Raw genomic sequence first — 17319 nt, 5'->3', positions numbered from 1 at the left:
AGTCGGGCATTTGATACATATTAAATCGTATCATATTAGTTATGGATGTGAATTTTTAAGGAAAAGTTCTGTTGAAAGCTTGTATTCAAACCAGATAAATAAAAATAAAATGTATGTGCGCTATAGCCTATCAGTTGCATACATAACCTAAATGCAAAAAGAAAAAATATTGCACCTCTTACTACAGCACCCCCAACTTAAAGCCACTTCCCACGACTCTGCATATATATGACTATCTTCTGCAAGTTAACAGCTCATTTTTAACTCATCCTTGAGCATAGGATTTGAAATGCAGAAACACACTTTAAATAAAATGTACAAAGAAAAAAAATCTACAAAGTCGACAAGAATAAACAGAGGAAAATAAATAAATAAATAAATTCAAAAGTAAAGAAAAGGAAATACATAAAGGAAATTTAAATCAGATTTTATTTAGGACTGGATATGTATTTATTATATATGGGTATTGATATTCAAAGTTGATATTAAATCCAAACTTCAACCAACTGCTTTCCTCTGTGGTTTGTCTTTTGTGGATGTTTACAGACTGTATTCGTGACCTGTTTCACAATTACATTGGAATTTACGAGGGGTAAGTGAATGCAACTAAAGGGGGCGTGAACTTTGCGTAAGTGTCCACCATTCTCCAGGTTAAGGCAGCGCGTGGAGGAATAAAGCGGCAGAACAAAATCAAACGGTGTACCATACCTTCTTTACATATCGGACATACCTTAGGCCGGTTTAGAGACACCATGTCCGGCAGCTGGTGGAGCAGCGCGGCGGTGACCCACGGACTCATCGCTCTGTTCGCCATGGGCTCGTGGATTTCCGTCAACAGTCTGTGGGTCGAGCTCCCCGTGGTTGTCAGCGTGCTGCCCGAAGGTCAGTGTTCCTACTGTGGATACCATGCTCACCTTATCTGGCCTTTGTTCCATGAGTCATATAATAGTCCTGCTCTAATAATGGGTCCACCATTGGGAGTGTTATTAAAGCTTTATTAGCTTTTGTGCAACATAAGCTAACCAACTCCATACAGTAGCCTACAAGTGGATGTTACATGTGTGTTACATATATCTGATTACATTATGAACATATCTGTACTTGTATTCAACTTTTATTTTTATGTTTTTAAAAATCACCTTTTTAACCTGGTTTTAACTTGGAGCTATTTCTTTTTAGCCATAGACTGCATTATTACCATTATTACCATTGTTTTAACATCAATTTAATTTATTTTACATTATATATATTATACTTTTTATATTTATAGGTATTATCTGATTTTATTTTATTGATTTATTATGATTTGATTTGATTTTTCTATTACGTCCCTGATTTGATTTGAATTATTTTATTAGAATCAATTTATTTTATTTATATTTCTGTTATTTCTCTGATTTTATTATAAGGATTTTATTCTATTTTATTTCATTTTTCTGTTACTTCTCTGATTTTATTTTATTTATATTTATTTTTCTGTTACTTCTGATTTTATTTTATTAATTTATAATAATGATTTTATTGTATTTTTCTGTTTCTTCCCTGATTTTATTTTACTGATTTTATTATAATGATTCTATTTTATTTTATATTTATATTTCTCTGATTTTATTATAAGGATTTTATTCTATTTTATAAATTTTTTGTTATTTTATTTCATTTATTTTATTATAAATATTTAGTTTTATGTAGTTTTATTTTTCTGTCACTGCTGATTTTGTTTTGTTTATATTATTATAATAATCTTATTCTATTTTATTTTATTTTTCTGTTCCTTTTCTTATTTTATGTATTTGATTATCACGGTTTTATTTTTAAGTATTTTATATCCCTTTCCTCTCCACTTTTACCTATTACTGTTGTTTTCAGTCTCTGTTCTTTTGTGCAGCAATTTGGAATGCATGCTTGAAAGTATGAATGCTGCTATATCTACTTCATATTGAGGTTTCACTCAGTAAACATGTGGTCAGTTTTAAAAAAAAAAATGTGTAATGTAAGAGATTAATCAACCCATCAGTTAAAGTATAGGACATGTCGTTAGCACCACCGTGAGGAATCATGGAGTAGTAAGGGAAATCTGTTTCATGGGTCGTATTGTTTTCAAATGAAGATATCCAGACTCGGCGTCAGAGATCCAAATGTTTGTTACAAGTTAGGATGACATTATATTGCTGTATCAATATTTTAACCCACCCCTGATGAGGAAGCACAAAAAGAGGGAAATAGAAAGGTCTTTGATTTTGGGATTGACAGAAGCTCTTCACTGCCTCGATCGCTCTAATAGATAATTGTCTTTCCTCTTTTTCAGGCTGGAACCTGCCCGCTTATCTCTCAGTACTGATCGCCTTTGGGAACCTCGGCCCCATCGCAGTGACCATCACACATCACTGCGCTCCAGGATGTTTGAATGAACGCCTCATCATCCACTGCATCCAGCTGCTGGCGGTGGCAGCGTCGGCTCTCTTGGCTGTTTTCTGGTCTCACACCGTCACAATAGCAGGAGAAGAAAGGTCCCTGCTGTTCCTGATATTCACCTTTGTGTTGGCTTTAGTTTGCTGCACGTCCAACGTCACCTTCCTGCCTTTCATGTTCCGTTACCCCCCGCAGTATATCCGTACCTTCTTCATAGGTCAGGGCTTCAGCGCCTTGTTCCCCTGCATCGTGGCGTTAGGACAAGGCGTCGGTAAGCTGGAATGCAAAACTGTGAACGGCACGGTGACGCCAGAGTATTTAAAAGAGAACTTTCCAGCACAGAACTTCTTCTGGTTCTTGTGTGTCATGCTGTCAGTCTCGTCTGTGAGCTTCTGGGCTATAACGCGAAGGCAGACAGAGCCACAGAAAGATGCTCTACCACAGGAGGACGACAACACGACAGCAGCCAAAAACGGAGAGGAGACGCATCCTCTGCATAACGGAGCGATGACGCCGGTGTCTGAGGAGCAGGTTCAGATCGAGGAACAACCTCCTGCTCAGACGTTTTGGACTCAGAGGAACATCTACCTGCTGTTTCTGCTCGCTGTCTCCAACGCGCTCACCAACGGGGTGCTGCCGTCTGTGCAGAGTTTCACCTGTTTGCCTTATGGCACCATGACCTTTCACCTGTCTGTGGTCCTCGGAAACATAGCAAACCCCCTGGCCTGCTTCTTGGCCATGTTTGTTATCCTAAGGTGAGAAAGTAGAACAATAATCACACATATTAGAATTTCTTTTAGCTGAACAAGTTATAATCATTTGAAGGGAAGCAGTATTTCTCTTACGAATATATGACAACAGTGTTTTGATGAGCTCATGTTTTGTCCTCTAGGTCCTCCCCTGGTCTGGGCATCCTGTCCATAGCAGCAGGAGTATTTGCTGCATATCTCATGGCGTTAGCAGCACTCAGTCCCTGTCCTCCTCTCGTAGGAAGCACTACTGGCGAGGCTCTGGTGGTGAGTGTGGAAACCAATTCTGCAAGCTGTTTTTTATTTATAACGTATTAAAAAAAAGCATCAAATTCCATTCAGGAATCATTCAAATATATATTTTTAATACATTTCTTTCAGAATAGTTTTTTAAAGCACTAAAAGTCCAAGTTCTTTGTTTTGTACAAATGTAATCAGCCTTTCAGAACTAAAGAATAATCAGAAAGTAGTAAACTTCTTGTTAAAACTGATATCTGAGTGGTTAAAGAATAAATATGATTTTAATCCATATGTTAATTTTCACAAGAGTGATTTTAGTGGGTCTGAAAAAAGTATGAAAGGCCCTGAACACCTCATTAGTGGTCGACCATTTTTCAGTGACTGATGCAGATAATTAAAAATATGTATTTAACATTTTTTTTATTTTAATGTATTTTATTTGTTTTATTGCACATATAAAAGAACTAAACAAATCAAAACATACTGCTAACTTTAGAGAATATAAATGTGCAGGAGGAGCCAAAAAAAAAACCTAACAGGGTTGTAGAGTGGCTCTCCTAATAATAACATTGAAAATGAAGGAAAAGCATCAATGTAGAACATATAAGTTAGATACAACTGAAAACAAAACAAAGGTTAATAAGAAGTATTTATATTAAAAGCAAAAGTAATAAGACGGCAGGTCAACCAATGGTGATATATAACGCCGATATCACGCAAAAATAGCATCTGTTATTCCATGCACATTACAATCTAATAAAGGTTATCTTAGTCAGCAACATGTTTAAGATGGATTTTTAATCAACTCACGAATTAAAAAGCAACACTGTATAATGCTAGATATCCATACATGACTCATATTCATGTCAGAAGTAATATTCAACTGCATTATTTAATAAATCATAGCTAAGTTTATATGAAACAACAGACAGTTCCTGCTTTAGATTTGACATGCTGTCATTTAGGAAAAACATGTTATCATACATGCGGACGTCAACATTACTTTGCAGCAGTGTCTGCAGACACGTTTTTCAAAATCGGTCTTGTGAGCGCCGCTATCAGCAGATGGTGATTATTTCAAAATGTCATTTATCTGGGCCCAGATGTAGCCTAATGGTTAAATCGTGCACCCATGTAGCGGGTGAAATGTGTTCAATTCAAGCGGACACCGCCGGTCTCAAAAGATGAAGCCCATGCAGAAGTGTTATAAACTGCAGTTCATCGAGTGTCCACTTGAGGCTGGCTGCAGAAAAACCGGAAACCACATACACACCCATTCAAAAAAGATGATCTTCACAACAGAAATAAATATGTTTACAGTCTGGTTTAAAAACAGCTTCAGTCTGAAGAGCTAATTTCTCACACAGCACACACTGTATGAGAGGTGAATTTTTATAAAGTGGCGGTTCAGAAGATATTAAGATTACGAGTTTTGCCCAAATAAGAACATGAAAGACAGGCAATAACAGGCTCAAAGCCCACCTCTTTACCTCACACTAAGGCTGTTTTCGAAACCGCCTACTATACTAGCAGTACGTACTGATCTGGCCAAAATTCAGTATGTAGTAAGTGAACAAGAGCAAAATCTGCAGTATGCCAAAACTCCCCAGATGTCGTACTGATTCAGGAAAATTTCTCAGTATGCATCAGACCAGTCTCCCTCGCGTACTGTTTCCAACAATGAACAGCGCTAACATTCCGCTTCTTCTTTTTCCTTCTTTTTTGACAGAGGGCGCTTTGTTCTTAGGTGCTGTGAACATTATTAATTCCATATAAACCACTTCTTAACTTTTTAAATCATAAGTGATGCTAAAGAAGCAGAAGAAGAAGAAGAACGTACTTTATTAATCCCCAGAAGGAAATACATTTTTTTCAGTTGTGTTATTTTTCGGTCATGCTATGCACAGATTTTTTGGTATATATAGATACAATCATACACACACACATACAGTGGACATGCACTTAGGGAGAGATGCCAAAGTGAGGATGCTGCCATCAACCAGCGGACCCCAAGTAGTTGGGGGTTTGGTGCCTTGCTCAAGGGCACCTCGGCAGTGCCCAGGCAAGTGAACTAGCACCTCTCCAGCCACCAGTCCACTTGCCAAACTTCGTCTATACTGGGACTCGAACCGCTGACCCTTCGGCTCCCAAGTCAGGTCCCTATGGACTGAGCTACTGCCACCCCCAAAGTAAATTCGCTATCAGCTTGGCCGTTGTTTACTTCCGCATTCTGAAACCAGAAATTCAGTGACGTCTGGCCCAGCATTCTGCAACACTGATCCAACAGAACGGTCATACTACAGACTAAATTCAAACACAATATGTAGTAGGCAATACCTCCTGCCTACTACATTAGTAGGTAGTATGTGGCAGGCTGTTTCGAAAACAGCCTAAGTTTGAGTTCAGCATTTCCAATATGGCTCCCACCGATGATTGTCTTCGAAACAGCGTTCAGGAACAGATGAGTGACGTGACGGATACTACGCCCATTACTTATACAGTCTATGGTTCGATTCCAGCCTGCTGCCCCTTTCCTGCATGTCATTCCCTCACTCTCTCCCGGTTTCCTGCTCTATCCACTGTCCTCTCCTCTCTTAAATAAAGATGTCAAAGTCACAACTATGTAACTTTAAAAAAAACTGTATATGTATCTCTACACCTTATCTATCAATGTTTAGCAGCAGGGTTGCACTATGACCGCAAAAAGGCTTTGTAAGAACTTTTTTTTTACAAGCAATTGTTTCTGCCTTTGCTCGTCATGCTGAGTGAAGGTTGGTGAGTTCAGCTGAAAGAAGCTTTTATGTACAGTGACTCTGAGAACTCAACGTAAGGAGGCACATAGAATCAGATAAGACTCAAAGCATAAAACTCTTCAACCATGTGTCTTCTGACTTGAGCTGCTCGTGTGTGCCCCCTTCAGGTCATCTCCTGGATCATCTTCACCGGCCTCTTCTCCTACCTGAAGGTGGTCATCGGGACTTTGCTCCACGAGGCCGGTCACGCTGCCTTACTGTGGTGCGGCATCTCCATCCAGGCGGGCTCTCTGATCGGAGCCCTCTCCATGTTCCCCCTGATCAACGTCTACCACGTGTTCTCCCGCGCTCAAGAATGTGTTCCCTGCAGTTAACAGAGGGAGACATGTTTTAATGGACACAGTTTCCTTTCATTCACCGTGGGAAATCACCCTGTTGTAGGGTTATTGTGTTCCTGAGTGAAGCGCCTGATCCGTCTCTCATCAAACATCTCGTCCTCCCTGCTGCAGAGACCTCTGAGCCCGTAAGAGTACAAACATTCCCACATAATGGGAGCTTTGTGTCGCTGCACATTGGCCGAGGGGATCTAGATGCATATGATGCCGTAATACCGCAGGTGCTTTGTGCAGTGTTTTATAAAGAATCTCTGTAGAACATGTTGTTTACATTAGTAAAAAACAGCTAATGATGGATTTGTTTGCCACAACAACAGACCACGTGAAACGCTAACCCCTCAGGGACACGACGATGAACACATTCATCCATTCTCCATGCTTCTGAGGTAATCACTTTAAGATGTTTATTTCTGTGACTTTTTCCATGTTTCACTACCTCTTCCCTCTGATCCATGTTTGCATAAATCATGATCTCATGTACAGCAGCAACATCACCACATATACGGTTATGAAGCTGCGCTGATGTCGGTTGATTTAGAAGTGCAGTAACTGAAAACAAGCGGTTCATTTATCTCATTCCTATATTTCACGCCAAATTGAAGTCTCAGTGCCTGAATGTGCTGACCTAGCTTGAAATGTGAAAACAGTCTGGCACATGTTTCCCTCAATTTGTTTCCATTAATGTTTTTTTATTACAAACATTTTGTGTAATTTGTTGATTTACATTCATTCCTAGTAGGGGAGAACAGGGTTGGTTGTCACACTTTTTACGGTTTTGATGATTGCTCATCATCAAAACATCTTTCATTAGTCATTCCTACATTAAATTGAAGCTTAAGGTGTTGGCTTGAAATGTGTATCCCTCTCATTTTCCAACTCATTGTAACAAAGAGGCAATTAACTATCAAAGACACTCTGACACATTGTGACAACCAACCCCATCACGGGGATGGTTGTCACACTATGGAGTTGGTTGTCACACACTATGGGGTTGGTTGTCACAATGGTATTTCAATGGGAAAAATCTTTAAAAGGCAAGAAGGCAGAACTAAATTTGAAAGTTTAATTGCACTGACAAGTGATAGGCCTACATAACTTAATACATTGTAACATAACATGAGCAAGGACCATGAACAGGAAACACATCTTTAGACCAGCCTATATAACAACATAAAGAACAAAATAATTAGGCCGTACAATAATGGCCGACTCAACTAGGCTACATGCAGTCACTGTCTGAGTTACAGTGATGGCAAATGTAAGATCTGCACACTCCAACTAATTTCACCATGCATGATTTTGCCAACATAGGGGTTGGTTGTTACATGTGACAACCAACCCCAAAGAGAATGTGACGACCAACCCCAACTGGAATTTTTTGCTAGCATCAAGGCTAACAACATCTAACAACTACTTAGCTAGCTAATAAAAATCTAAACTATAGCTTCCCCCTCACACTTTGTAAGGGTAACACTTGTTTTGTTATAAACCCATCGTTTAAAAGCCTAGAAGAAAAATACTGAGGAGCTGAATATTTACAATTTGACATGAAAAACACAAAAAGTCCTCTCACCTCAAGTTCAGCTCTCTCACTCCAGAGAAGACTATGTAGGTGAGCTCTGATCCTAATTCTGGAAATGTCCATACCCCAATTTGAGAGACAGCGCCTTCTGGTGGCGAGATATAACGAGTGTGCCAACCAACCCGTGTGACAACCAACCCCGTTCTCCCCTACAGATTAATTTCATGCCACCGCCCGGGAACAATCTCTGGCCTTGACGAGTCGAGAAGAAGCGAGGGAACTGTTTTGTAAACGAGGGATTTTATCTTCTGTCTTTTTGAAAAATAATGAAGTGAACTTTAATATGCACTAAGACCTTGTCAGGTAGTTTTATTAACAAGCTGCTAAAATACAATAAATCAAACTCCTCAGAGGTTTACAGAGGAAGATTATCCATTAATGTTGCCTTAACTTTAAGGTTCTCCGCCTGCCTTCTCATTTTTAAACGTTCGTTACATTCTGTTGATTTGGAACAGACTGATTATAAAGTGATTTTTTTGTAATCATGGTTATGTTTTTTTATTTTCATTCATAAATATGTGATATGAATCAACAGATGAGTCATGTTGAGTCGAGCTGTAAGTGACTGATAATAAAGATTTGATGAAAAAGTCCTGAAACTGCATTTTGTGTATAAACATGAGGATAAGTGAAGCTTTTACGTTTTTCTGTACGGCTCCTTTTACATTTTTAAATTAAGTTTACATCAAATTAACAATAATCTGAGCCAATTATTATTTCTATGTTTTAATCAATTATTTCTGATCTACCAAAGAGTGTTATTAATATCTTTTTATTTTTTTATTTTAGGGATTAAATAAGTACCAAAACCTACACTACCAGTCAAAAGTTTGTACACACCTTCTCATTCAATGGTTTTTATTTATTTTAATTATTTTCAACATTGTAGATTTATACTGAAGACATCAAAACTAGGAAATAATCTGGTTTTACCATAATCTGGATTACAACAGTTGTCAAACAGGGCTAACCATTGTGTACTAACCCTACCTCTGAACAACACAACTGTATGGTGAACTCTTGACAAGGCTCATGTTAATTAGAAACCATTCCAGGAGACCACTTCATGAAGCAGACTGAGAGAATACCAAGAGTGTGCAAAGTTGTCATGAAGGAAAAAGGGGGCTACTTTACAGAATCTAAAGTATTGAACATATTCTGGTTTGTTTAACACTTTTTTGTTAATTAAATAATTCCATATATGTTCTTTCATAGTTTTGATGCCTTCAGTATTAATCTACAGTGCTTAAAATAATTAAAATAAATGAAAAACCTTGAATGAGAAGGTGTATCCAAACTTTTGACTGGTAGTTAAAAGTTATTCAATCCCAAAAGTAGTAATAAAGGATCTTTTAGAGAGATATTCTTCTTTAGAGAGTAGATCACATATGTATAATAAAATATAAAGAAATATAAATATTAAATGTAATTAAATTAAAGAAGAGGTGATATATTTATCAATTGTTTTAGTCTCTTATTATTAATAATAAATAATAAAGTTTATTTATATAGCACTTATCAAAACAGGCATTACAAAGTGCTTTACATCATAAAAACCCACAATAATAAACAAAGCATGAGGGGGAGACATATAGAGCTAGCAAGACAATTTAAAAGGAACAGCTGAGTAAAAGAGAAACAACTAAAAGTAATTCAAACAATAAAAAAATGTAAAATCAGTAGAACGAACAGTGAGTGAATAAAAGAAAAACATGAATAAAAGTAAATTAAAAATAAATATAGCATCATGGATAAAACAGTTTTACAAAAAAATGTGTTTTCAGCTGTGATTTAAAAGAAGACACTGATGCATTATTATTGAAAATGAAACACCCAAAACACACACATTCACAAACAGGATCCTACAGACAACAACTAATGGAGAGATGTCAGCATGAGGGGCTGCATGCAACTAGCAGTTGGGGATTACGTGCCTTGCTCAAGGGCACCTCAGCAGTGCCCAGGAAGAAGTGCTCCCAGCCACCAGTTCCAACTTCTACACTTTGGTCTGCACTGAAACAAGAACCAGCAACCCCTTCAGTTCCCAAGCCAAGTCCCTGCAGACTGAACTACTGCTGACCTGAAGAATATGCCCATTAGCTTAGCTCGGCTAAAACAAAAGGGCCACAGCTAACTCATGTTATATCTCAAAATATGATTTTCCTCTGCTGTAACTTAATAGCAGTGTTAGTTTCACCAAAGCTATGCGCTATACTATCTTCATGGCCTGGAAGATAAGCACAGGTACCTCACCCTGTTTCCTTATTTTTTACATATAATTATTCAATATTATAAAATCATTTTAATCTGAAAAAAGTTCATAAAGGTTCGTTTGTGAAATCAGGTGACCGACCGTGAAGTAACACAGCTGAAAAATGTAAACACTCCATTTTCACCTCTGCTCTCATGATCCCCTTAAGCAGCATTAATGAACTCTGCGAGCCCTGAATGCATCTCACTCAAACAAAATAAGTCTTCAGGCAAAAAGAAAAAGTAATGAAGAGTCAACAAATCACAACATGTGATGTTTCACTGATGAACCTTAAACTCCTGACAGTGAAAGTATTGAAGGTTGAGACAATGGCAAGTTAAACTAAACATGTGTCATGGTTGGCTATATGCTCTCACACCCACTCCTACCAAGGAGGGTTTAATCCCCTGACGCACACACGCAGAGTTTACTGCACAGGACTTTGGCTTCATCCCTCTGCAGAAAACTTCAAACTTGCAGCCAAACAGCATGTGAGTATGTGCAGCGATGCAAACTGTCATATCTTTAATTTAAAGTCTTGAATGATTGAAACTTGTTCACTGGAGGGAGGAGAATCAGATATTTGTCATGTTATTTCTGCAAAACAGCTCTGTATCCAAGTATTTAGATTGTATACTAGATTTATTTGATGATTCTACAACAGATCTTAACTTTTACAGTCACTTTCACTTGGTTAAAATATAACTGCATCTTTATGAGGATTGTGTAAAATGACCATTGTGCTTCCAGACTTCCGTATCACCTTCCTTTTTGATAACACTCTGCTTTGTTGAGTCTCTTTTCTGACATGTTGCATGAACTTCAGATTAAATTTGAGCTGTTTTGCATTGATTAAAGACTATTCTGCATGCACTCTTGCTTATCCCAATAAACAATGCACTAGTCACATGTTGTCTTAAGTTATATAATTGTTCCTTATGCAGCAGGTGGGCATATTTCCCTCTCTGCATGCTTGGTGTTTTAAGCGGGTTTAACCCACTGCTTTCCTCTGTTCAAATGTAAATAACTTCACGTGGGCAAATTCTTTCTCTTTGCATGTTGCACGTTTTCCCTCAAGCTGAATTGAACAGACTCACTAGACAACAGAGACAAGACTTTACAGAAACATTAACCAAACACAGTAATAAGTCATCGACTCTACTTTTAACAAGTGCTGGCAGGGGGATGATTCCTCAGGGTGACATATTAATCTGTGGTGTTGAGTTTAGGATTAGTATTTTGGATGTTAAAGCTTTATCATTCTTTTTTATTATTCAAATCTTTCAACAGGACATGCTGCTGAAAATCTATTTTAGTCCTAACTCTAATCCTAAGGTTTCTTCTATGAGTTACTTACAGAGACTTTTGTGGACTTTAACCCTACACAATAAATGCTAATTTCTAATGTTTATACTATAAATATTAGCCAATCTTATCCAAAGCCTTTACATAAAAGCATGTCTTGAACTTTATGGTAAAAGCTCTTTGGACCAACTATTTGTACACACAACTTTATCCCTAAAATGAGTTTTTTCACAACAAGATTGATTTGGTGTAATATGGAACGATTTAAGGATTTTGGCAACGACATAGAGACAACAGTTTCTCGTTTTGTTGTCCCGAGTTTCCCAAGAAATATAACAAGTGACATCATATCTTGAAAACAAGACATGTGCAGTGTTAGTGTGTAAAACTTTAAGCAGAGGGTAAATCATTTTCTTACAATTTCGAGGAAATTTTACCAAAGTTTTTCCTCAAAAGACTTTCAACAGCCAAACCTAAGTGAAGATTCAATCATGATGTGTTTATTTTGGAAAACGTTATCCTGGAGAAATGTTAAATCATTCACTTGCTCAAGGAAATTTCACCTTTTCACATGTCAAGTTGATCTAATGTGTAAGGATACTCATGGTAACACAATTAATCATAGTTCTTAATGTTAAGTTATTTCCAGAAAGTCCACCGTCCTGTAAAGTATGTTACTCTTTAACATCCTCAAGCCTTGTGATTAAATGTATTCCCTCTGAGAGAAACAACAACAATACTTCAGAAAGAAAACAGCCTTCTGAAGGAAGTTTGTCTTTTCTCTCTATCATGATAAAAAGGAAAACTTCAAGTAAACAGGCTAACACAATGAGCTTATTGTGCTGTAAAGGGCTTCTACTTTGCGAGTAGTTGCTGACCTCCCTTAGTTGTTTTCTGTGAAGCAAGACGTTTGGATCATTCAAAAGGTCAGGGTTTTTTATACATGCAGCATGACCTGACTGTCGAACGCTGCTGAAAGAGGGTCTGAATTTTGGTGCTTAGCTTTTAAAAAGGCTCTAAAAGTTTTGGCCTCACTTTTGGGGAGCTGTTCTGCTGTCCATGTTTTAAACATAGTTTAGAAATGTAACTGGACCACAAAAGTCAACCTTATTGATACATTAGATAAGAATTTATTCAAGAATTTGCTGATTTTATTATATATATGCCATATATGTCGAGGAAACATGAACATTTCTGTAAAAAATCTAAAATTATGAAGAAATATTAAATATGAATAAGGACATTTGCACCAATTTTCAAGGAAACAGATGAAATGGTCAGATTTGAGGTCCAAGATTTGAAATTCATCAGTCTGTCTATAAGTTACTGACCTTTCAATCTACTTCTAGAAAACAACACCTCCAAAATGTCCCTCCTCACTCACCTGCTGGCATGCCTGTTCGGGATGGGTTCCTGGGTCTCCATCAACGGCCTTTGGGTGGAGCTGCCCCTCATTGTCCCCCAGATCCCAGAGGGCTGGTTGCTTCCTTCGTACCTCTCGGTAATCATCCAGATGGCCAACATTGGCCCCCTCTTTGTCACTGTGATGCACCGCTTTCATCCTGGCGCCCTGAATGAGATAGCCGTCATATATCTGATCATCGGGCTGGGGACTGTGGCGAGCTTCCTGCTGGGGTTCTTCTGGAAGGAGACGGTTGTTGTAGCCGGCCTTCCTCGGAGCGTAGCCCTCCTTGCGTTGACTTTCTTCCTCTCTGTTGTTGACTGCACCTCCTCTGTCACCTTCCTGCCCTTCACAATGCGTTTAAAACCCCAGTACCTGACCACGTACTACATCGGGGAGGGTGTGAGCGGCCTCCTGCCTGCTCTGGTGGCTCTGACTCAGGGCGTGGGGGTCGTCCACTGCACTAACAGCACACCGTCACTAAACCACACCATGAACACTACCAACAGTGCCTCGACCTTTGACCTCAGGGCCGAATATCAGCCGGCTAACTTCTCTGTGGAGGTGTTCTTCTTCTTCCTGAGTGCCATGATGCTGGTGTGCTTGGTGGCGTTCTTGCTGCTGAACTACCACCCAGCCGTGGCCAGGGAGCACCCAAACACTTGCTACAAAAACGGGGTGAAAGACAAATCTTTGACAGAGAGGAAGCTGGCCGAGCAGAAGCCCATGATGGATCCCTACATGGAAGCAAACCCAAAGCCAAGAAGCAGCTTCGGCACCGGCTCATACAGCTGGATGCAGGTGTTTTATATCTTTGGGATACTGGCCTGGGTGTGCGCTCTGACCAACACCTTGCTTCCATCAGTGCAGTCGTACTCCTGCCTGCCGTACGGGAACAACGCCTATCACTTATCGGCCACCATGGCTGCTGTGTCAAACCCACTTGCCTGCTTCATCGCCATGTTCTTCCCTATAAGGTAAGTGTGCTATATGAATTCAAAGCTTGATCTGTAAGGCAACTGGACTGGTAGAAATTCCTGAAGACTTTTCACCTCTACCCAAAAGGCTTCTTCAGTTCTGACCAGACTGGGGAAGAGCTAGAAATTATAAACCTCTAACAGTCGTGGGTGTGTCCAGGTAGTCACAAAGGGTCCTAATTATCACCCACGACTGTTAAAAGCTTATCATTTCTAGCTCTTCCCCAGTGTGGTCAGAACTGAAGAAGCCTTTCGGGGGAGATGTGAAAAGTCTTCAAAAATTTCCTACAAGTCCAGTTGCCTTACGGATCAAGCTTTGATTTACCATGACCTGAATGACTGAGAACCTTCACAGACATGTGCTACATGAAAGGAAATAAAAGTGTCTTCTAACCACTATCTCAGACCCTCAGGTTACATGATAGAAAATTCTCAGCACACCATTTAACAGGAGGAAATCATCGTTCAAAAAACAACCACATTTTAAGTTATCAGGTTAAATTAAAGCTCCTGTGAGTAACTCTCAGTTTGTATCAGTTTTGGCACCCCCTTTTGACAAAGCAGTATCTCTTCTCTGATTCGTCCTGTACATGTGTGAGTAGTAGTTTGAACTAATATCTTATTCTGCTTTCTTAAAATAGTAAAATTATAGAGCATGGAATTAATGACTCCAAACCTCTGGCCCTTTGCTGCATGTCGTTCTACCTCACTCTACCTTATATCTTATGTATATCCTCACTGTCCCTTTCAATAGAGGTGAGTGACAAAAACAATTAAAAAAGACAAAGGGGAAAAGGAAGTTAATACTGCACTGCAGAATAAATGTAAGTCTTCATCAGTACAGCTGAAAAATTAATTTCTCTTTAGATTCAATGACTTATATCCAGAATTCAGATATTATTTTCTGTTTCTGCACCGACATTATAAAACACAAAGAGTATTGACTTAAAATGTATTAACTTTATACTTTATTCGGATCCCCATTAGCTTCCACAACGTGGTCGCTAGTCTTCCTGGGGTCCACACATAACAACAATAAAGAACAGTAATTTACAATCACAATTCAAAACATCTTAAAAGATATAATAAAATATTGCTGAACATGAAATAAGCCATAGCAACCCTGACAAAAATAACCTAAAAGAGAAATAGAAAATAATACAAGGAATACAGAAACAGAAGATCACAACAGATAATAATTGAGTCTATCTCAAGCTTAAAACAAATCTTTTGATGACTTTTTTAAAAGAGATTTTGTTCTTGAGTTTAACTAAAGCACCAAAGCTCTAGGTTAGGATAATCAGGATATTGTAAATGTTGCAAAGAGGTTTAAAATAATAGTTAAACCCCCCCTGAGGAGTTTCTTTGGCTGTTTGTCACTGTTTTTTTATGCCTGTTTTTATGCAGCTGCAAGGAGGTAGGTGTCCGACCAGGTGATTGTATCATGTTAAAGAAACAACCTTTTTTTTTTAACTTTTTCACAGTAAAACTTCCCAGGCAGATTGTTAAAAGAAAGCAGGATGGCATTTTTGTCAAAAAAACACTTTTAAGCATGTACAGGACAAATCAGCTGAGTTATGAGGTACTACTTCGCACACAAGGAGAACCACATCAACACAAACAAGAAGTTCTTCATTGGAGATTCAAATAAGTGGTCACAGGGAGTCAAAAAGGCATGAAGACACATCTCTCCAATGCATACTGTTCAACTGCCCATTGTCTCTGATGCATTTGTTTTTTTGTTCTGACCATTAAGTGCAGCATTATTAGATCTTAAGCCCCTAAATCAAACCATTAATACATAATGTGTACTTTCACAGATCTCTGGTGTTGATGGGAGCTCTCACAGTGATCGGCAGTGGAATTGGAGCTTACATAATGAGCATGGCTGTGATGAGTCCATGTCCACTGCTGGTTAATGAGACTTCAGGTGGTGTCCTCATGGTGAGTACACTGTCAATCATCATTCACTCAATGAAACATTCTCTCCCTTAACCTTCTGTTCATTTGTGTAAAAGTCCAACTTACCTGCCTCTGTGCTCCTCAGGTGCTGGCCTGGGTCCTCTTTGTTCTCACTCTATCGTATGTAAAGGTGATCATAGGTGTGATCCTACGAGATGAGGGCCACAGCGCTCTCGTGTGGTGTGGAGCTGTAGTGCAGCTGGGCTCTCTGCTGGGAGCTGTGACCATGTTTCCTCTGGTCAGTATTTACAGCTACTTTTCATCAGGGGACCCATGCAACACTAAATGTCCTTAAAGAGGCCACGCAGAAGAGACTGGACGGGAGCCAGGGGAGGCTCTGCACATGTTGTATAGATATAAACATTGTAATGTAGATTTGTTTTATAGATAAGTGTTTGTTGTATCTTGATTTAATTCTTTACATATGAATCTAAAATGTTAAGAAAGAAGCAAACCACAGAAACACAGTGAACATAGTGTTGTTATGAAGCCTCACTGACCATGCTGCTTTACAAAGGAGGATCACTTTGCACATGTTTAGACAAATGCATATTTTTTGTGTGATGAATACTTTTGATTAATGTTCTTTAATATACTTCAATAATTAGAACCATGATTTCACCCTGATGACAGTATATGAAGCTATACTAAGTTGCCAAATCAGTAATTATCAGGTCAGCTGTTCCCAAAGAATAAATGAAAACAACAGCTTACTTTGCAATCTATAAGAACCTGTGGGTTAAAAAGTTAGGCACAGGAGCTTTAAAACTGAAAATGAAAAGCTGTTCCTTTAGAGCTTTGTCGGTATTACTGCACATTTATTTTTAAGCTTTATTTTTCAAAGACTGAAACTCATTCAAAGACTGAAACTCATTCAAAGACTGAAACTCATTCAAAGACTGAAACTCATTCAATTTTTTTTTAGTTATGTGAGTACTGCTGTGTCTGTCTGTAGAGGTGTTATGTTATGAGGTTAATAACATCTGGAGCAGTTTGTATATAAATATATTAAGAGAAGTTGTGTTGAAATAATGACTTGTAACAAACTAATTATCTAACCACATTATGTTTTTTGTATATAAGCTTTAATTGATTTATTTACTGTATGATAAGACATTACACCATAAAGATATTAACCCAACTTTTTTTACATGATCACCTGACTGGACACAAGCTGAACAATCAAGACATTCTCTATATCATTTCAAAATGTGTTTTTTTTTCTTTGTTTTTTGCATGTCTGTAAATAAATGTAGTAAGAAAAATAAGTCACAGGTGTGTATAATGTCAA

The 17319-nt window shown here is 38.3% G+C and overlaps 2 protein-coding genes and 1 long non-coding RNA gene across 3 annotated transcripts; 2 read left to right on the top strand and 1 right to left on the bottom strand.

Moving 5' to 3' along the window:
- The first annotated feature begins 597 nt into the window (after positions 1-597).
- Positions 598-8730, top strand: slc52a2 (solute carrier family 52 member 2). Its single transcript, XM_034705779.1, has 4 exons — positions 598-882; positions 2309-3167; positions 3305-3428; positions 6322-8730. Exons 1-4 carry the CDS (start codon positions 753-755, stop codon positions 6526-6528), a joined length of 1320 nt encoding a protein of 439 aa, XP_034561670.1. The 5' UTR covers positions 598-752; the 3' UTR covers positions 6529-8730.
- On the bottom strand, positions 1826-16169 carry LOC117828572. Its single transcript, XR_004634435.1, has 4 exons — positions 16095-16169; positions 13072-13971; positions 3258-3454; positions 1826-3162 (listed from the first exon to the last, which is right to left on the bottom strand). It is a non-coding gene; the product is annotated as an uncharacterized LOC117828572 (long non-coding RNA).
- Positions 13054-17305, top strand: si:ch73-196l6.5 (riboflavin transporter 2). Its single transcript, XM_034705778.1, has 3 exons — positions 13054-14066; positions 15887-16010; positions 16114-17305. The coding sequence occupies exons 1-3, from the start codon at positions 13054-13056 to the stop codon at positions 16321-16323; spliced, it is 1347 nt and encodes a 448-aa protein (XP_034561669.1). The 3' UTR covers positions 16324-17305.
- The last annotated feature ends 14 nt before the right edge of the window (positions 17306-17319 follow it).

Source organism: Notolabrus celidotus, chromosome 16, assembly GCF_009762535.1.
Source record: "Notolabrus celidotus isolate fNotCel1 chromosome 16, fNotCel1.pri, whole genome shotgun sequence".
Classification (NCBI taxonomy): domain Eukaryota; kingdom Metazoa; phylum Chordata; class Actinopteri; order Labriformes; family Labridae; genus Notolabrus; species Notolabrus celidotus.
Note: the sequence above shows the minus strand (reverse complement) of the source record. Positions and strands in the feature narration are given on the sequence as shown.

What these genes read in the sequence shown, in the direction of transcription:
- slc52a2 (XM_034705779.1), top strand. Translation starts at nt 753, where the DNA reads ATGTCCGGCAGCTGGTGGAGCAGCGCGGCGGTGACCCACGGACTCATC. An exon ending in GCCATGTTTGTTATCCTAAG is followed by an intron (nt 3,168 to 3,304) that starts GTGAGAAAGTAG and finishes TTTGTCCTCTAG; the next exon opens with GTCCTCCCCTGGTCTGGGCA. An exon ending in CTACTGGCGAGGCTCTGGTG is followed by an intron (nt 3,429 to 6,321) that starts GTGAGTGTGGAA and finishes TGCCCCCTTCAG; the next exon opens with GTCATCTCCTGGATCATCTT.
- si:ch73-196l6.5 (XM_034705778.1), top strand. Translation starts at nt 13,054, where the DNA reads ATGTCCCTCCTCACTCACCTGCTGGCATGCCTGTTCGGGATGGGTTCC. An exon ending in GCCATGTTCTTCCCTATAAG is followed by an intron (nt 14,067 to 15,886) that starts GTAAGTGTGCTA and finishes GTACTTTCACAG; the next exon opens with ATCTCTGGTGTTGATGGGAG. An exon ending in CTTCAGGTGGTGTCCTCATG is followed by an intron (nt 16,011 to 16,113) that starts GTGAGTACACTG and finishes TGTGCTCCTCAG; the next exon opens with GTGCTGGCCTGGGTCCTCTT.